This window comes from Oenanthe melanoleuca, linkage group LGE22 (assembly GCF_029582105.1).
Source record: "Oenanthe melanoleuca isolate GR-GAL-2019-014 linkage group LGE22, OMel1.0, whole genome shotgun sequence".
NCBI classification, from domain to species: Eukaryota; Metazoa; Chordata; class Aves; order Passeriformes; family Muscicapidae; genus Oenanthe; species Oenanthe melanoleuca.
The window spans coordinates 2675953-2691179 of NC_079363.1; the positions used below are offsets into that span (position 1 = coordinate 2675953).

Genomic DNA, 15227 nt, shown 5'->3' on the forward strand with positions numbered 1-15227 from the left:
TTGCATGAGGGCGCATTTTCCGGGAGCTGGTGGAACAGACTCGGCGGCTTTTCCCTGAGTCACGGGCGTTGTGGGGGGGAGAGAGTGACAAACCCCAACCGCCCCCCTCCACTCCTCAGCCACCCCAAATCCGCCGGGGGGATCCCCCGGACCTCTCTGCAGTCCCAGATGGAGATTTGGGATTTTGCCTCCTCTTCCATCTTTATTTATGGGGGGATGGGGGCTGGGAAATGCATTCTGGGGAATAAATTTGGGGAAGACGCCGCATTTCCCGTGGGGTCACAGGGCGCTGAGGGACTCGGGGGGATCCTGGGAAGGGTCTGAGGGGTCCCGGCTCGTGTCCTGCTCCGGTGTCGCGGAACAGCCCTGGGAGAGACACGGGGGTGACACCGGGGCCTCGTGATTCCCTTAAATCCTACCCAAAAGGGACCGACCCCCTCCCGCCGCACCCGCCCGGATTGGGGATCCAGAGGGGGCCGGGGAGGGGCAGCTCCAGCCCCACCTCAGCCGAGGGTGTCCCACGGGCTGGGCTTGTCCCCAAACCCGCCCTGGTGTCCCCAGGGCCCCCCCAGCCGGGAATCCCCCGGGTGTTTCCCCTCTCCCACCCCGCCGCCCCCCAGAGCTCTCCCAGCCGAGTTTCGCGCACCTGCGGCTCGGCATCCGCCACCTCCGCGCTGTGCTCGGTGTCCCCGCCGAGCTGGCACGGCTCCGGGGGACCGGGGACACGGCGGGGGACAGCTGTGCTGGGGGAGCGGCCCCGGGCGCTGCTGGCCGTGCTGTCCCCTGCCGGCTCCGCGGCTTTTCCTGGTGACGAGGTGCCGGTGGCCTGGGCGATGGCCTCGGATAAAATCAGTGACGCCAGGGAGGTGGCGATGCCCTCGGCGCCCCCCCGCGCTCCGCTGTCACCCCCCGGCTCCGCGGCTGTCGCCGATGTCTCCTGAGCAGGGGACAGAGAGCCGGGGTCGGAGACCCTCTCCTCCCTGGACACTGTCACCCATGTCCCCTGCTCGTTGTCGCGGCCAGGGCCGGGCTCCGCGGTCTCTTGGCTGGACGCCGACGCTGTCCCCGATGTCCCCGATGTTCCCGATGTCCCCTGCTCGCTGCCGGGGCCGGGTTCCGGAGTCTCCTCGCTGGACACCGACACTGTCCCCGATGTCCCCTGCTCGTTGTCGCGGCCAGGTCCCGGCTCCGCGGTCTCCTCGCTGGACACCGACTCCGTGTCCAGGGAGCCCCCGCTGGCGGGCGAAGCCGGGGGGGGCCCGGGGGAAGCCGCCCCCAGGTCCCCGTTGGCATCGGGGGCAGCGCTGTCCCCGCCGGGGGACGCCGGTGTCACCTCCGCGTCCAGCACGGGCGCCTTGTCCGGGCAGGGGAACACGGCCGGGGGGCTCACGGGCGCGGAGATGACCAGCGAGCGGCGGTTACTGGGATGGGGGGACACAGGGGGTCAGCCAGGGGTGTCCCCAACGTCCTCGGGGTGTCCCAAACATCCTCGGGGTGTCCCCAACATCCTCGGGGTGTCCCCGTCCCAGCTTGCAGGCGATGCGTCCCCATCTGGCAGAACCCCCATCAGTTCCAGGCCCCCCAAAAACACCTTCAGCCCGTCCTTGGCAGAGCCCGCCCGCCCCGGGACTTCGGGTCCGGAGCCTCCGTCCTGTCTGTGGGGGTTGGGGGCGAATTGTCCCCTCACCTCCCGCAGCCGTTACCTGGGGACACCTTTGATGATGAACACCTTGCTCGAGTGCTGCTTCTCCAGTTTGCTCATCACCTCGTACAGGTCCCGGTTGAGCTGGGGAGGGGGGACACAGAAGCACTTCAGGGGACCCCCCCCAGGTGGCCCTCATCATTCGGGGGCTCAGCAGAGCCCCCAGCACCTGGGGACACCCCGAACACCCTCGGGCTGCTCTGAATGAATGAATGAATGAAATGAAGAGCAAGGACTCTGCAGGGGTGGGGAAGGGCCCCGGCACCGGCACAGCCACCCGGGGACACCCGAGGACACCTGGGGACACCTGGGGACACCTGGTGCTGCCGGGGCCGGGCAGGTGTTTTGGGGTGCCCTCCCCACCTTGCTCATCTCCTTGTAGAAGACGTCGCGGAGGTTGGAGATGTTCTGGAAAACGGTGACGTAACAGGCGATGCGGCTGCGGGGGACACCGGAGGGATCGGGGGTGTCCCAGGATGTCCCACGGAGGGGACACCGGAGGGGTCTGGGGGTGTCCATGGAGGGGACACCGGAGGGGTCTGGGGGTGCTCAGTCCCACCCGCTGAGTCCCGCAGACCCCGCCCAGAAGGGGAATGTCCCCGTCAGTGCCACCCCGCCCCTGCCGTGCAGTTGCCACCTCCCACTGTCACAGGCCTCCGTGGCCGATGTCCCCCAGGCCCCCCGATGTGTCCCTAGGGTGGACTTTGAGGAGAGACCCCCCCAAGTTCCCCCCAGTCCCACAAGGTCCCCGAACCCCCCGATCCGTGATGTCCCCAAACCCCCGCGGTGTCCCCAGCCCCTAGAATGTCCCCAAACCCCCGCGGTGTCCCCAGCCCCCTGAATGTCCCCAAACCCCCGCGGTGTCCCCAGCCCCCGAATGTCCCCAAACCCCCGCGGTGTCCCCAGCCCCCTGAATGTCCCCAAATCCCGCAGTATCCCCAGCCCCCTGAATGTCCCCAAACCCCCGCGGTGTCCCCAGTCCCCCGAATGTCCCCGAGCCCCCTCCCTGTCCCCAGCCCCGTGACAGCCCCGTACCTGCCGTACAGGACCGGCAGCTCCTCCCGCAGGTCCCTGTTCAGGTCCTCGAACACGGCCTGGGCTTTGTTGAACTCCTCCTCAGCCTGCGGGGAGGGACAGGGGGGCCGTGGCTTTGTCCCCACGGCCGGGGACTGTCCCCACGTGGGGCTGTGGGGGGCGTCCCGGGGGCCCCAACCTTGGCGATTTTGGCCTCGTCCTTTTTCTTGGCGCTCTGCAGAGCCTCCAGGTGGTGCCGGGCGCTGTCGTAGTCCACGAGCTTTCGGCCCCGCTTGGCGATGCGCTCCTGGGGGGGACAGGTGAGCCAGGACCCGCCGTGTCCCCGCGGTCCCCAGCCCCGCCCGACAGCGCAGGTGGGCACCTTAAAGTCCCCGAACTGGGCCAGGTAATTCTCCATCAGCCGCAGGGCTTGGTCGGCCAGTTTCGCCTCGTAGTCATCCCACAGGAGGTCATTGCTCTGGGGGGACAGGGACAGGGACAGCGGTGACACCGGGACCCCACAACCCCCCCAGCACTCCGGGGGACCCTCGGGGACACCCAGCGCCCACCTCGGCGATGGCTCGGAGCTCCCCGTGCCCGTCCCACTCGGGGCTGTAAATCTCCTGCAGCGTCTCGGCCACTCTGCGGGAGCTCTCGTGCATCACTGCGGGAACCCGTCATTAACCGCCGCCATTTATTCAATTATTAATTCATTCATTTAGTCCTTGTCGTTATTGGTTTATTCACTGCTGTCTGTCGCTGTTTATTAGCCCGGGTGTGTAATTTTAAATGATTTATTGTTTCTATTATCCCATATGTATTCAGATAATATATGTACTGTTTTCCTATTTAATATCCCATGTATAATATTTATCCCATATGTATTTATTATCTATTATCCCACACATATTTATTATCCATTATCCCACATACAGTATTCATATTGTTATTTTATCTTAAAGATTTCTTTCATATAAATATTTTTAATCGCTTCATTATCTCTATTGCTTTTATCTCTTCACTATCACTCAATTATTTTTATCTCTTTATTGTCCCATATGTATTTAATACATAATGAGATATTAAAAATATATTGCACATGTGATATATGTAAGGTATATAATATATATCTCGTATATAATATATATCTCATATATATTATTTATTATCCCAGGTATAGTATTTTTATTATCTATTTTCTCTTCATTATCCATTTGTACCTTACAATCTATTTATCCTCAATATTTTTTATTTATTCTTTCTTTAAATGTAATACTAATTTTTATTAATAATCTATTTATTATAAGCATGATTTCTTTCCTCTGCTATTCCCTATTTATCATCCTGGCTCCGCCCCGGTCCCTCCCTGTTCCCGGGTTTCCCTGGGACGTTCCCGGCCGGTTCCGCACCTCTCACGGCTCCCACGAACCCCTTGAGGTCCTTGTAGAGTTTGTGCCCCTCATTCTGCAAAACACGGGGGGCGGGGAGGGGGGTCAGGGCTGTCCCTGGGGCTCCCGGGGTTCTGTCGGGGTGTCCCCAATGTCCCCGCAGTGTCCCCGTGTCCCCCCATCACCTGCTGCAGCTGGAAGTTGTAGGCGCTCTGCTCGAACTGTTCGTCTTTGGTTTCCACCGTTTTGCCCAATTTTTGCAAAACCTGTGATGGAAAAAAAGAGGGAAGAGGGAAGAGCTCCCTCCCCCCTCACACACCCCGAGGTCACCCCTGGACCCCCCCAAAACCCCCCGAGGGGCTGCGAGGATCAGGCAGGGCAGGATTTATGCGGAAATGCAAAATTTCTCTGTGTCCCCTGGTGCTTTTATTTTTTTCAGGAAAACGGTGAATTTTGGGGTGCCAATAAACGCTGTGGGTGCAGTCCTGTGCACCCCAAAACACGCCGAGTCCCGATTGTGGGGCACAGGGACACCACGAGGAGGGTGAGGAGGGTCTGAGGCTGAAGGAGAGAGGAGAGGCTGGGCTGGGTAGGGAGATTTGGGGTGCCCAGGAAGAGGGTGACCCTCTGGAAAATGAGTGAAGCAGATGGGGGAAATTTGGGGTGTCCAGGAAGAGGCTGAGCCCCCTCAGGAAGAGGCTGGGGCCAGGCAGGAGGGACTTTTGGGGTGTCCACAAACAGCTTGAACCCCACAGGAAGAGGCTGGGGCTGGGTCAGGGGAAGATTTGGGATGTCCAGGAGGGTCAGAGGGAGGTTTGGGATGTCCAGGAAGAGGCTGGGGCTGGGTCAGGGGAGATTTGGGGTGTCCAGGAAGGGTCAGAGGGAGATTTGGGGTGTCCAGGAAGAGGCTGGTCCCCCGGGAAGAGGCCGGCAGCGGCTGGGAGGGAGATTTGCTGCGTGCAGGAAGCAGCCAGAGCCTGGCCAGAGGTGATTGAGCCGTGGGAAAGTCAAATTTAGCACCAAGCCCCGGCCAGGAAACCCGGCAGGGTGAGGGTTTGAGGGGGGTCTTTGTGTCACCCCCAAAAGGGGAGTCGCAGCTGCTTTTTGGGGGGAGGAAAGGAACGAGGCCCCCCCGAAGAGCCCCGAAGCAGGCGAGGATCGCGCTGCTCGTGCCGCTTCCGCAGCCCTTCCCCCTCCCTTCCCGCGGGGCCGGTCTCACCAGCACCCCCGGGACCCCCGAGCGGCGGGTCCTGCTGGGGACCCCCAGTGACAGCCAGCCCAGGGACCCTCTGCCAGCACCCCGCAGCCCCCCATCTCCTCTGCAAGGCGCTTTGGGTGGAAAACCCCCAGCACTAGAGAAGCCGAAGCATTTTGGGGAGCTTTGGGTGGTGCCATCCTTTAAAGCCTTGGAGCAAGCATGATCTGACCCGGATCCCCCAAATTCCCACCCCTGAGCACCCGAGGCAGCTGAGCTGTGCCGTTTGGGCCACCCCGGGGGCACTGTGGCGGACAAGGAGGACGAATCCAGGCCAAGCCGGGGTTTGGGGGTGGGTGGCACCTCCGTACCTTCTCCTGGGCGCGGCTGAAGCGCTTCTGGACCTGCCTGGCGAAGAGCCCGGCGCTGCCGCTCCTGCCCTCGGCCATGGCCCCGGCGCGGCCCCGCGGCTGCCGTTGGAGGCTTTTGATGGAGGAAGTTGGAGGCGAGGCCAGGCAGCATCCGCTGCGCACCCCGGAACCCCCAGAACCCCAAAATTCTCCTGCAGGGGCTGCGCTACAGGGCTGGGGGGCTGGGGAGGATCCAGCGCTGGGAGGGACCCATAAAAATAATTGATATGATCCATAAGGATCATCGAGGGAGGGCCTGGTCCTGCACAGGACAATCCTAAAATCCACTGGTGATAAAATCCCAGTGTTCAAGGTTGTCAAAAAGGATCCTGACCTCGCAAATCATGGAATAACCAGAGGCGGAAAGGACCCACGAGGATGAGAAAGGTCACCTGTTGGTTCTGCAAAAACAGCCCCAAAGATCCCCAAAATCCAAGAGTGTTGTCCAAGCGTCCAGGTTCAAGGAATCAGGGATATCCTGAGCTGGAAGGGACCAATGGGAACAAGGAATTGTGGAACATCTGGAGCTGGATGGGACACAAGTGGTGTCCACGTCTTGGTCCTGCACGGGTCAACCCCAAAAATCTCATTAATCCACAAATCCCCCCTTTTTACCCCAAAAACAAGTTTGGAGCTCTTTGTGCCACAGCTGGGGGATCAGTTTTGGGTTGGGGTGTCCCTGGGGGGTGGAGCCGTTGCTGTCCCTCTCCGCGTGCCCTTGGTGCTGACAGAACAAACTCGCTGACCCCAAACACGGGGTTCTGCCACGCTGACAGAACAAACTGTGAAATCTCATGTTTTCCTTGCAGATAAGGGCAGAACTGCACCAGGTGCTTTTCATATCCTTCATTTCTCTTGACCTGTGCCAGGTTTTGTCCTTTTCTGACCCAGAGATGGGACAACCAAGAGGCGTTTTAAAAAACTTTTATTCCATTTTCAGTCTCATATAAAGGGTAAAACAATACAAATGTTATAATTCACGCAATCACAATCAGAAGCCCCCTGTTTCCTAATTAAAAGACATTAAAAGCCTTTCTTGGCCTATCAGCTTTTGTCACATCAGGCTGTAAATGCCTTAAAGCCAATCATCTAAAATCACCCCCGGGGGTTTGACTGCACTGCACCTCCATGGTTCTATTTCTCCAAAGTATCGACTCTTATTTGCAAGGACATCCTTTGAAACGATTTTCTAGCTCCATTTCTCTCTCACCAACATCTGTCCAATCCCACGGCATTTCTAAAGCCAAACCGATGTCATTTTTTACCCCATGACCCCCGTGACCCCAAATGCTGTTTGCCTGTGCCTGTGCCTCATTAGCCAAAATTCCCCCAAAAACAGCCTCAATTTGGAGTTGAAGAGGTAAAAATGAGGCAGTGTTGGCCAGAACTCCAGGGTTTCTATCAAACCAAGCTCGGTCCCGGGGGGCCGAGCAGCGGTCGTGCCCCGGCGCTGCCCGTGCTGGGCGCTCGGCGAGGGGCTGAAGGTCGCGCCCCGCTCGTGCCTCCGTTTGCCCAGCCCGGCGCCGCTGCGGCTGCAGCCGCTGTTGGATCAACCCTCGGAACCGGGGCACGGAGCGAGGCCATGGAGAGCCGCCCCAGGGCCCCGGGGCCGAGCCCGGGCCGAGCCCGAGCCGCCGCTCCGGGACTGGGCAGCGGGAGGTGGCGGCCGGGGCAGCGCCTGCCGGGGCTGCGGAGCCGAGGGGCGCTCGGGGGTCCCCGCGGTGCCGCGGCCTCGGCCCGTGTGTGCTTTGGCACCGGGGCCAAGGCCGTGGCCGGGCCCGCCGCAGCTGGGGCCCTTCCCGCGCCGCCCCCCGCCGCCCCGTTAAAGCGCCCGCGGGGCAGCGCCTCGGTCCCACCGCGGACCCCGCGCTCCACCACGATGATGCTGCAGCTCGTGCTCCTCGCCGCGCTCGCCCTGTGCGGTGAGTCCCGCCCGGAGCCTTCGGCCTCCCTCGGCTCCTCCTCAACCCCCCTGGAGCCACCCCCAGCCCGCTGGCGACTCACGGCGTCCGTCTGTCCGTCTGTCCGCAGGGCGCTGCTCCGAGCTGGATCTCGATGGGATGCAGCGCGTGGTCGGCGGCACCGAGGCGCGCTCGCACGCCTGGCCCTACCAGGTGCGTCCCGCCGGCTCCCGCGGCCGCTGCCGGGGCTCTGCCCGCGCCGGGACCCCGCGCTGAGCCCCGCCCGTGTCTCGCCCCCTCCCCAGGTCTCCCTGCAGTATTACTCCGGGGGCGGCTGGTACCACACGTGCGGGGGCTCCCTCATCCAGAGGAACTGGGTGATGACCGCCGCCCACTGCGTCAACAAGTGAGCGCCTCGGGGACCCCTCCTGCCTCTCGGCAGAGCTCCTCTCCCCCACAAACCTTCCCGAGCAGAAATTCTGGCTGCCCCGACCCGCAGAGGGACTGGGGGCTCCTCGGGCAGGGGCTCCGTGGGGCTTCTGCGGGAGCCTCCTCTCCCCGCTCTGCCCGTCCCGGGGCAGCGCACGCTCGCAGTGGCCGCGCTTTGGGCTGACGGGGGTTTTGCTCCTTGCGGGCAGTAACCTGAACTACCGTGTGGTGGCCGGCGAGCACAACCTCAACGCCAACGAGGGCAGCGAGCAGATCTTCAGCGTCAGCAAGATCATCGTCCATCCCTACTGGAACAGCAACAACGTGGCCGCCGGGTAACGCCCGCGGGAGGGGCACGTGGGGGGAGCCCGGCCGGGATTTGGGGGGTCCGAGTAACATCCTCTCCCTGTCGCCGGCAGCTACGACATCGCCCTGTTCCGCCTGAACGGCTACGCCTCCCTGAACGGCGCCGTGCAGCTGGCGGTGCTGCCCCAGGAGGGCACCATCCTGCCCAACAACTACCCCTGCTACATCACGGGCTGGGGCCTGACCCGCAGTGAGTGCCGGGCTCCCCCCGCCCCGCATCGCCCCGAGCCCGCAGCGCGCCCGCGGCAGCTCCCGGAGCGCTCGGCGGCCGCGGGAGGCTCCGCTCGGGGCCGCGCTCGGGGCCGCGCTCGGGCCCCGCGGGTGCCCAGCGCCGCCTGGGGCCGTGCCGAGCTTTGGGGGGCCGCTGGGGGCCGCAGGGGCTGCGCGGGGGCCGCGGGCTCTGCTCCGGCTCCGGCTCCGGCTCCGGGGCGGCGCTGACGGGCGCCCGCTCCGTGCAGGCAACGGGCAGCTGTCCAGCGTCCTGCTGCAGGCCTACCTGCCCGTCGTGGACTACCAGACCTGCTCCAGCGCGTCCTACTGGGGCTCCACCGTCAAGAACACCATGGTGTGCGCCGGCGGCGACGGCGTGCGCTCCGGCTGCCAGGTCCGGCCGCGGCCCGCGCTCTCCCCTATTCCTCTGTGCCCTCCTGTGCTCCCTGTGTCCCTCTGTGTCCCTCTGTGTCCCTCTGTGTCCCTCTGTGTCCCTCTGTGTCCCTCTGTCCCTCTGTACCCTCCTCTGTGCCCTCTCTGCGCCCCCCGTGCCCCCCGTGCCCGGCTCACGCTCTCCTCGCTCCCCAGGGCGATTCCGGCGGTCCCCTGCACTGCGCCGTCAATGGGCAGTACCAGGTGCACGGCGTCACCAGCTTCGTGTCCAGCCAGGGCTGCAACGTCGTCCGCAAACCCACCGTGTTCACCCGCGTCTCCGCCTACGTCTCCTGGATCAACAGCGTAAGGGCCGGGCCGGGCCGGGCCGGGCTCAGCCCCGCGCTCTCGGGCTGCGCTCGCCGGCCCCGGCCCCGCGCGGCTCAGCCCGGCCCTTTCTCCCTTCCAGGTCATCGCCCAGAACTGAGCGCAGCGGGACCAGCGCTCGCTGCCCCTCGCCCATGGACATCCCCTGACTCCCCCCCGCCGCGCTCCGGCCTCCTCGGCCCCGAGCCGGCGGCAATAAAATCTCTCCTCCCGTCTCTGTGTCTCCGTGTTGCCTTGGCCCGCGCCCGCCGAGCCTTCCTCCTCCGGCCCGACATCCTCCCCCTCTCCCGGCTGCCACACCAGCCTTCCTCCTCCTCCTCCTCCTCTTCCTCCTCCTCCCCATCCTCCTCCTCACCGCTCAGGGATGAGCCCTGGCGAGCAGGAGCCGGCTCCGAGCTCTCGGGGCAGCCCGAACATCTGTGGGATGCTGGAAAAGGGGACAATGCTGCAAATCCGCTTCTTGGGCGGGGAGGAAATGGTCCTTGGGAATATGGGGGGCACACGGAGGATTCGGGGCGATCCCATCAGGATCACTGACACTTGCTCCCTTTCCCTCCCCAAACTGACCTCCCTGGCCACGAGACGTGTCACATTCGGGGACTGCCACCTCCTCGTCCCTCGGCTGCATCCTGCGGCTGCGCCACACCCCCCGGCGACAATCCGCCAGCCCAGCGTGCCCCAAACACCAGTTCACACCCAGAACTGACCCTGCCGCAGCGATCCAGCGGCCGCGGGGGCTCCTCTCACCCCGTGGTCGTGTCCTGCTGAACAAATCACCCGAGCAGGACGAGGTGGCTCTCCCAGCACCGCGCTGGCCGCAGGAGCAGCGGCTGCACCTGGCGCTGCTGCAGCCACTGAGGGCTGGGTCCGGCTCTGCCCCTCCCGTCAAGGCAAACACGGAGGGGCTGCAGCGTGTCCAGAGAAGGGAGCAGAGCTGGGGAAGGGGCTGGAGCAGCTGAGGGAGCTGGGGAGGCATCACGAACCACGAGGCCTTCGATCGTGCCAGAGGGTCACTGAGATCTGATGAAGACTCTCCTGCCTTCATCCTTTGAGGCCACTGACCCATTTCGAGACCACCGAGCCAATTCAAGAGCAGAATTGCACATGTGTGAAGGACTAACAGCCTCATGTTAATATCGAATTGGGGTGGGAGGTGCTGGGGTTGTGCATATGTGTGGAATGTAAGATCTTGGGGAATAAATGGATGGCAAAGAACCTTGTTCAGAGTGGTCATGCCTTTTGGAGGTGACCCCAGTGCCGCCCGCCGGTGAATAAACACACCACCTTCTAACTTTAGTTAGTTAGAGGACCTTTATCCACTATCATATTGCTTTTTACTGATTCAGTACCACCCAGAGCTCAACCTTCATCTCAAACACAAACCCAGCTACTTCACCAGCTGTGTCCCTCGACACACCAAGCACAGAACCCCAGAATGCCTGAGGAGGGAAAAGCTGTCCCAGATCATCGAGTCCAAGCCATGACCGATCCCAAATTTGACTCCAGCCCAGAGCACTGAGTGCCACATCCAGTTCTTGCTTGGACACCTCCAGGGATGGGGACTCCAAATCTCTCTGGGCAGTTCCAAGGCCTGACCACCCTTTCCATGGAGAAATTCCTGCTGGTGTCCACCCTGAGCTCCCCTGGCCCAGCCTGAGGCCGTTCCCTCTCCTCCTGTCCCTGTTCCTGGAGCACAGCCCGACCCCAGCCAGCTGCCTTCTCCTGTCAGGGAGTTGTGCAGAGCCAAAGGTCCCTGAGCCTCCTTTTCACCAGGCTGAGCCTCCCCAGCTCCCTCAGCTGCTCCAGCCCCTTCCCCAGCTCTGCTCCCTTCTCTGGACACGCTGCAGCCCCTCCGTGTTTGCCTTGACGGGAGGGGCAGAGCCGGACCCAGCCCTCAGTGGCTGCAGCAGCGCCAGGTGCAGCCGCTGCTCCTGCGGCCAGCGCGGTGCTGGGAGAGCCACCTCGTCCTGCTCGGGTGTTTTGTTCAGCAGGACACGACCACGGGGTGAGAGGAGCCCCCGCGGCCGCTGGATCGGTGCGGCAGGGTCAGTTCTGGGTGTGAACTGGTGTTTGGGGCACGCTGCGCTGGCGGATTGTCGCCGGGCTGGGGGGTGTGGCGCAGCCGCAGGATGCAGCTGAGGGACGAGGAGGTGGCAGTCCCCGAATGTGACACGTCTCGTGGCCAGGGAGGTCAGTTTGGGGAGGGAAAGGGAGCAAGTGTCAGGGAGAATCCTGATGGGATCGCCCCGAATCCTCCGTGTGCCCCCCATATTCCCAAGGACCATTTCCTCCCCGCCCAAGAAGCGGATTTGCAGCATTGTCCCCTTTTCCAGCACCCCACAGATGTTCGGGCTGCCCCGAGAGCTCGGAGCCGGCTCCTGCTCGCCAGGGCTCATCCCTGAGCGGTGAGGAGGAGGATGAGGAGGAGGAGGAGGAGGAGGAGGAGGAGGAGGAGGAGGAGGAGGAGGAGGAGGAGGAGGAGGAAGGCTGGTGCGGGAGCCGGGAGGGGGGGAGGATGTCGGGCCGGAGGAGGAAGGCTCGGCGGGCGCGGGCCAAGGCAACACGGAGACACTGAGACGGGAGGAGAGATTTTATTGCGGCCGGCTCGGGGCCGAGGAGGCCGGAGCGCGGCGGGGGGGAGTCAGGGGATGTCCATGGGCGAGGGGCAGCGAGCGCTGGTCCCGCTGCGCTCAGTTCTGGGCGATGACCTGGAAGGGAGAAAGGGCCGGGCTGAGCCGCGCGGGGCCGGGGCCGGCGAGCGCAGCCCGAGAGCGCGGGGCTGAGCCCGGCCCGGCCCGGCCCGGCCCTTACGCTGTTGATCCAGGAGACGTAGGCGGAGACGCGGGTGAACACGGTGGGTTTGCGGACGACGTTGCAGCCCTGGCTGGACACGAAGCTGGTGACGCCGTGCACCTGGTACTGCCCATTGACGGCGCAGTGCAGGGGACCGCCGGAATCGCCCTGGGGAGCGAGGAGAGCGTGAGCCGGGCACGGGGGGCACGGGGGGCGCAAAGAGGGCACAGAGGAGGGTACAGAGGGCCACAGAGGGACACAGAGGGACACAGGGAGCACAGGAGGGCACAGAGGAATAGGGGAGAGCGCGGGCCGCGGCCGGACCTGGCAGCCGGAGCGCACGCCGTCGCCGCCGGCGCACACCATGGTGTTCTTGACGGTGGAGCCCCAGTAGGACGCGCTGGAGCAGGTCTGGTAGTCCACGACGGGCAGGTAGGCCTGCAGCAGGACGCTGGACAGCTGCCCGTTGCCTGCACGGAGCGGGCGCCCGTCAGCGCCGCCCCGGAGCCGGAGCCGGAGCCGGAGCAGAGCCCGCGGCCCCCGCGCAGCCCCTGCGGCCCCCAGCGGCCCCCCAAAGCTCGGCACGGCCCCAGGCGGCGCTGGGCACCCGCGGGGCCCGAGCGCAGCCCCGAGCGCGGCCCCGAGCGGAGCCTCCCGCGGCCGCCGAGCGCTCCGGGAGCTGCCGCGGGCGCGCTGCGGGCTCGGGGCGATGCGGGGCGGGGGGAGCCCGGCACTCACTGCGGGTCAGGCCCCAGCCCGTGATGTAGCAGGGGTAGTTGTTGGGCAGGATGGTGCCCTCCTGGGGCAGCACCGCCAGCTGCACGGCGCCGTTCAGGGAGGCGTAGCCGTTCAGGCGGAACAGGGCGATGTCGTAGCTGCCGGCGACAGGGAGAGGATGTTACTCGGACCCCCCAAATCCCGGCCGGGCTCCCCCCACGTGCCCCTCCCGCGGGCGTTACCCGCCGGCCACGTTGTTGCTGTTCCAGTAGGGATGGACGATGATCTTGCTGACGCTGAAGATCTGCTCGCTGCCCTCGTTGGCGTTGAGGTTGTGCTCGCCGGCCACCACACGGTAGTTCAGGTTACTGCCCGCAAGGAGCAAAACCCCCGTCAGCCCAAAGCGCGGCCACTGCAGCGTGCGCTGCCCCGGGACGGGCAGAGCGGGGAGAGGAGGCTCCCGCAGAAGCCCCACGGAGCCCCTGCCCGAGGAGCCCCCAGTCCCTCTGCGGGTCGAGCAGCCAGAATTTCTGCTCGGGAAGGTTTGTGGGGGAGAGGAGCTCTGCCGAGAGGCAGGAGGGGTCCCCGAGGCGCTCACTTGTTGACGCAGTGGGCGGCGGTCATCACCCAGTTCCTCTGGATGAGGGAGCCCCCGCACGTGTGGTACCAGCCGCCCCCGGAGTAATACTGCAGGGAGACCTGGGGAGGGGGCGAGACACGGGCGGGGCTCAGCGCGGGGTCCCGGCGCGGGCAGAGCCCCGGCAGCGGCCGCGGGAGCCGGCGGGACGCACCTGGTAGGGCCAGGCGTGCGAGCGCGCCTCGGTGCCGCCGACCACGCGCTGCATCCCATCGAGATCCAGCTCGGAGCAGCGCCCTGCGGACAGACGGACAGACGGACGCCGTGAGTCGCCAGCGGGCTGGGGGTGGCTCCAGGGGGGTTGAGGAGGAGCCGAGGGAGGCCGAAGGCTCCGGGCGGGACTCACCGCACAGGGCGAGCGCGGCGAGGAGCACGAGCTGCAGCATCATCGTGGTGGAGCGCGGGGTCCGCGGTGGGACCGAGGCGCTGCCCCGCGGGCGCTTTAACGGGGCGGCGGGGGGCGGCGCGGGAAGGGCCCCAGCTGCGGCGGGCCCGGCCACGGCCTTGGCCCCGGTGCCAAAGCACACACGGGCCGAGGCCGCGGCACCGCGGGGACCCCCGAGCGCCCCTCGGCTCCGCAGCCCCGGCAGGCGCTGCCCCGGCCGCCACCTCCCGCTGCCCAGTCCCGGAGCGGCGGCTCGGGCTCGGCCCGGGCTCGGCCCCGGGGCCCTGGGGCGGCTCTCCATGGCCTCGCTCCGTGCCCCGGTTCCGAGGGTTGATCCAACAGCGGCTGCAGCCGCAGCGGCGCCGGGCCGGGCAAACGGAGGCACGAGCGGGGCGCGACCTTCAGCCCCTCGCCGAGCGCCCAGCACGGGCAGCGCCGGGGCACGGCCGCGGCTCGGCCCCCCGGGACCGAGGTTGGTTTGATAGAAACCCTGGAGTTCTGGCCAACACTGCCTCATTTTTACCTCTTCAACTCCAAATTGAGGCTGTTTTGGGGGAATTTTGGCTAATGAGGCACAGGCACAGGCAAACAGCATTTGGGGTCACGGGGGTCATGGGGTAAAAAATGACACCGGTTTGGCTTTAGAAATGCCGTGGGATTGGACAGATGTTGTTGAGAGAGCAATGGAGCTAGAAAATCGTTTCAAAGGATGTCCTTGCAAATAAGAGTCGATACTTTGGAGAAATAGAACCATGGAGGTGCAGTGCAGTCAAACCCCCGGGGGTGATTTTAGATGATTGGCTTTAAGGCATTTACAGCCTGATGTGACAAAAGCTGATAGGTCAAGAAAGGCTTTTAATGTATTTTAATTTGGAAACAGGGGGCTTCTGATTGTGATTGCGTGAATTATAACATTTGTATTGTTTTACCCTTTATATGAGACTGAAAATGGAATAAAAGTTTTGTAAAACGCCTCTTGGTTGTCCCATCTCTGGGTCAGAAAAGGACAAAACCTGGCACAGGTCAAGAGAAATGAAGGATATGAAAAGCACCTGGTGCGGTTCTGCCCTTATCTGCAAGGAAAACATGAGATTTCACAGTTTGTTCTGTCAGCGTGGCAGAACCCCGTGTTTGGGGTCAGCGAGTTTGTTCTGTCAGCACCAAGGGCACGCGGGAGAGGGACAGCAACGGCTCCACCCCCCAGGGACACCCCAACCCAAAACTGATCCCCCAGCTGTGGCACAAAGAGCTCCAAACTCGTTTTTGGGCTAAAAAGGGAGTTTTTAGAAGAAGAAGTGGGCGGGAAATCAAGTGAATGTGG

At 64.0% G+C, this 15227-nt stretch overlaps 3 protein-coding genes across 3 annotated transcripts; 1 reads left to right on the plus strand and 2 right to left on the minus strand.

Moving 5' to 3' along the window:
• Nucleotides 1-182: 182 nt before the first annotated feature.
• On the minus strand, nt 183-5794 carry BIN2 (bridging integrator 2). The gene is made up of 11 exons (XM_056515103.1): nt 5671-5794; nt 4290-4370; nt 4126-4180; nt 3286-3380; nt 3099-3194; nt 2916-3023; nt 2738-2823; nt 2066-2141; nt 1704-1786; nt 647-1421; nt 183-366 (listed from the first exon to the last, which is right to left on the minus strand). The coding sequence occupies exons 1-11, from the start codon at nt 5746-5748 to the stop codon at nt 280-282; spliced, it is 1620 nt and encodes a 539-aa protein (XP_056371078.1). The 5' UTR covers nt 5749-5794; the 3' UTR covers nt 183-279.
• A 1482-nt stretch (nt 5795-7276) lies between these two features.
• LOC130265799 (chymotrypsin-like elastase family member 1) lies at nt 7277-9589 on the plus strand. The gene is made up of 8 exons (XM_056515118.1): nt 7277-7631; nt 7741-7823; nt 7916-8016; nt 8249-8374; nt 8459-8595; nt 8864-9009; nt 9204-9353; nt 9457-9589. Exons 1-8 carry the CDS (start codon nt 7292-7294, stop codon nt 9472-9474), a joined length of 1101 nt encoding a protein of 366 aa, XP_056371093.1. The 5' UTR covers nt 7277-7291; the 3' UTR covers nt 9475-9589.
• A 2360-nt stretch (nt 9590-11949) lies between these two features.
• On the minus strand, nt 11950-13969 carry CELA1 (chymotrypsin like elastase 1). The gene is made up of 8 exons (XM_056515126.1): nt 13868-13969; nt 13676-13758; nt 13483-13583; nt 13127-13252; nt 12906-13042; nt 12492-12637; nt 12186-12335; nt 11950-12082 (listed from the first exon to the last, which is right to left on the minus strand). Exons 1-8 carry the CDS (start codon nt 13908-13910, stop codon nt 12065-12067), a joined length of 804 nt encoding a protein of 267 aa, XP_056371101.1. The 5' UTR covers nt 13911-13969; the 3' UTR covers nt 11950-12064.
• Nucleotides 13970-15227: the final 1258 nt, after the last annotated feature.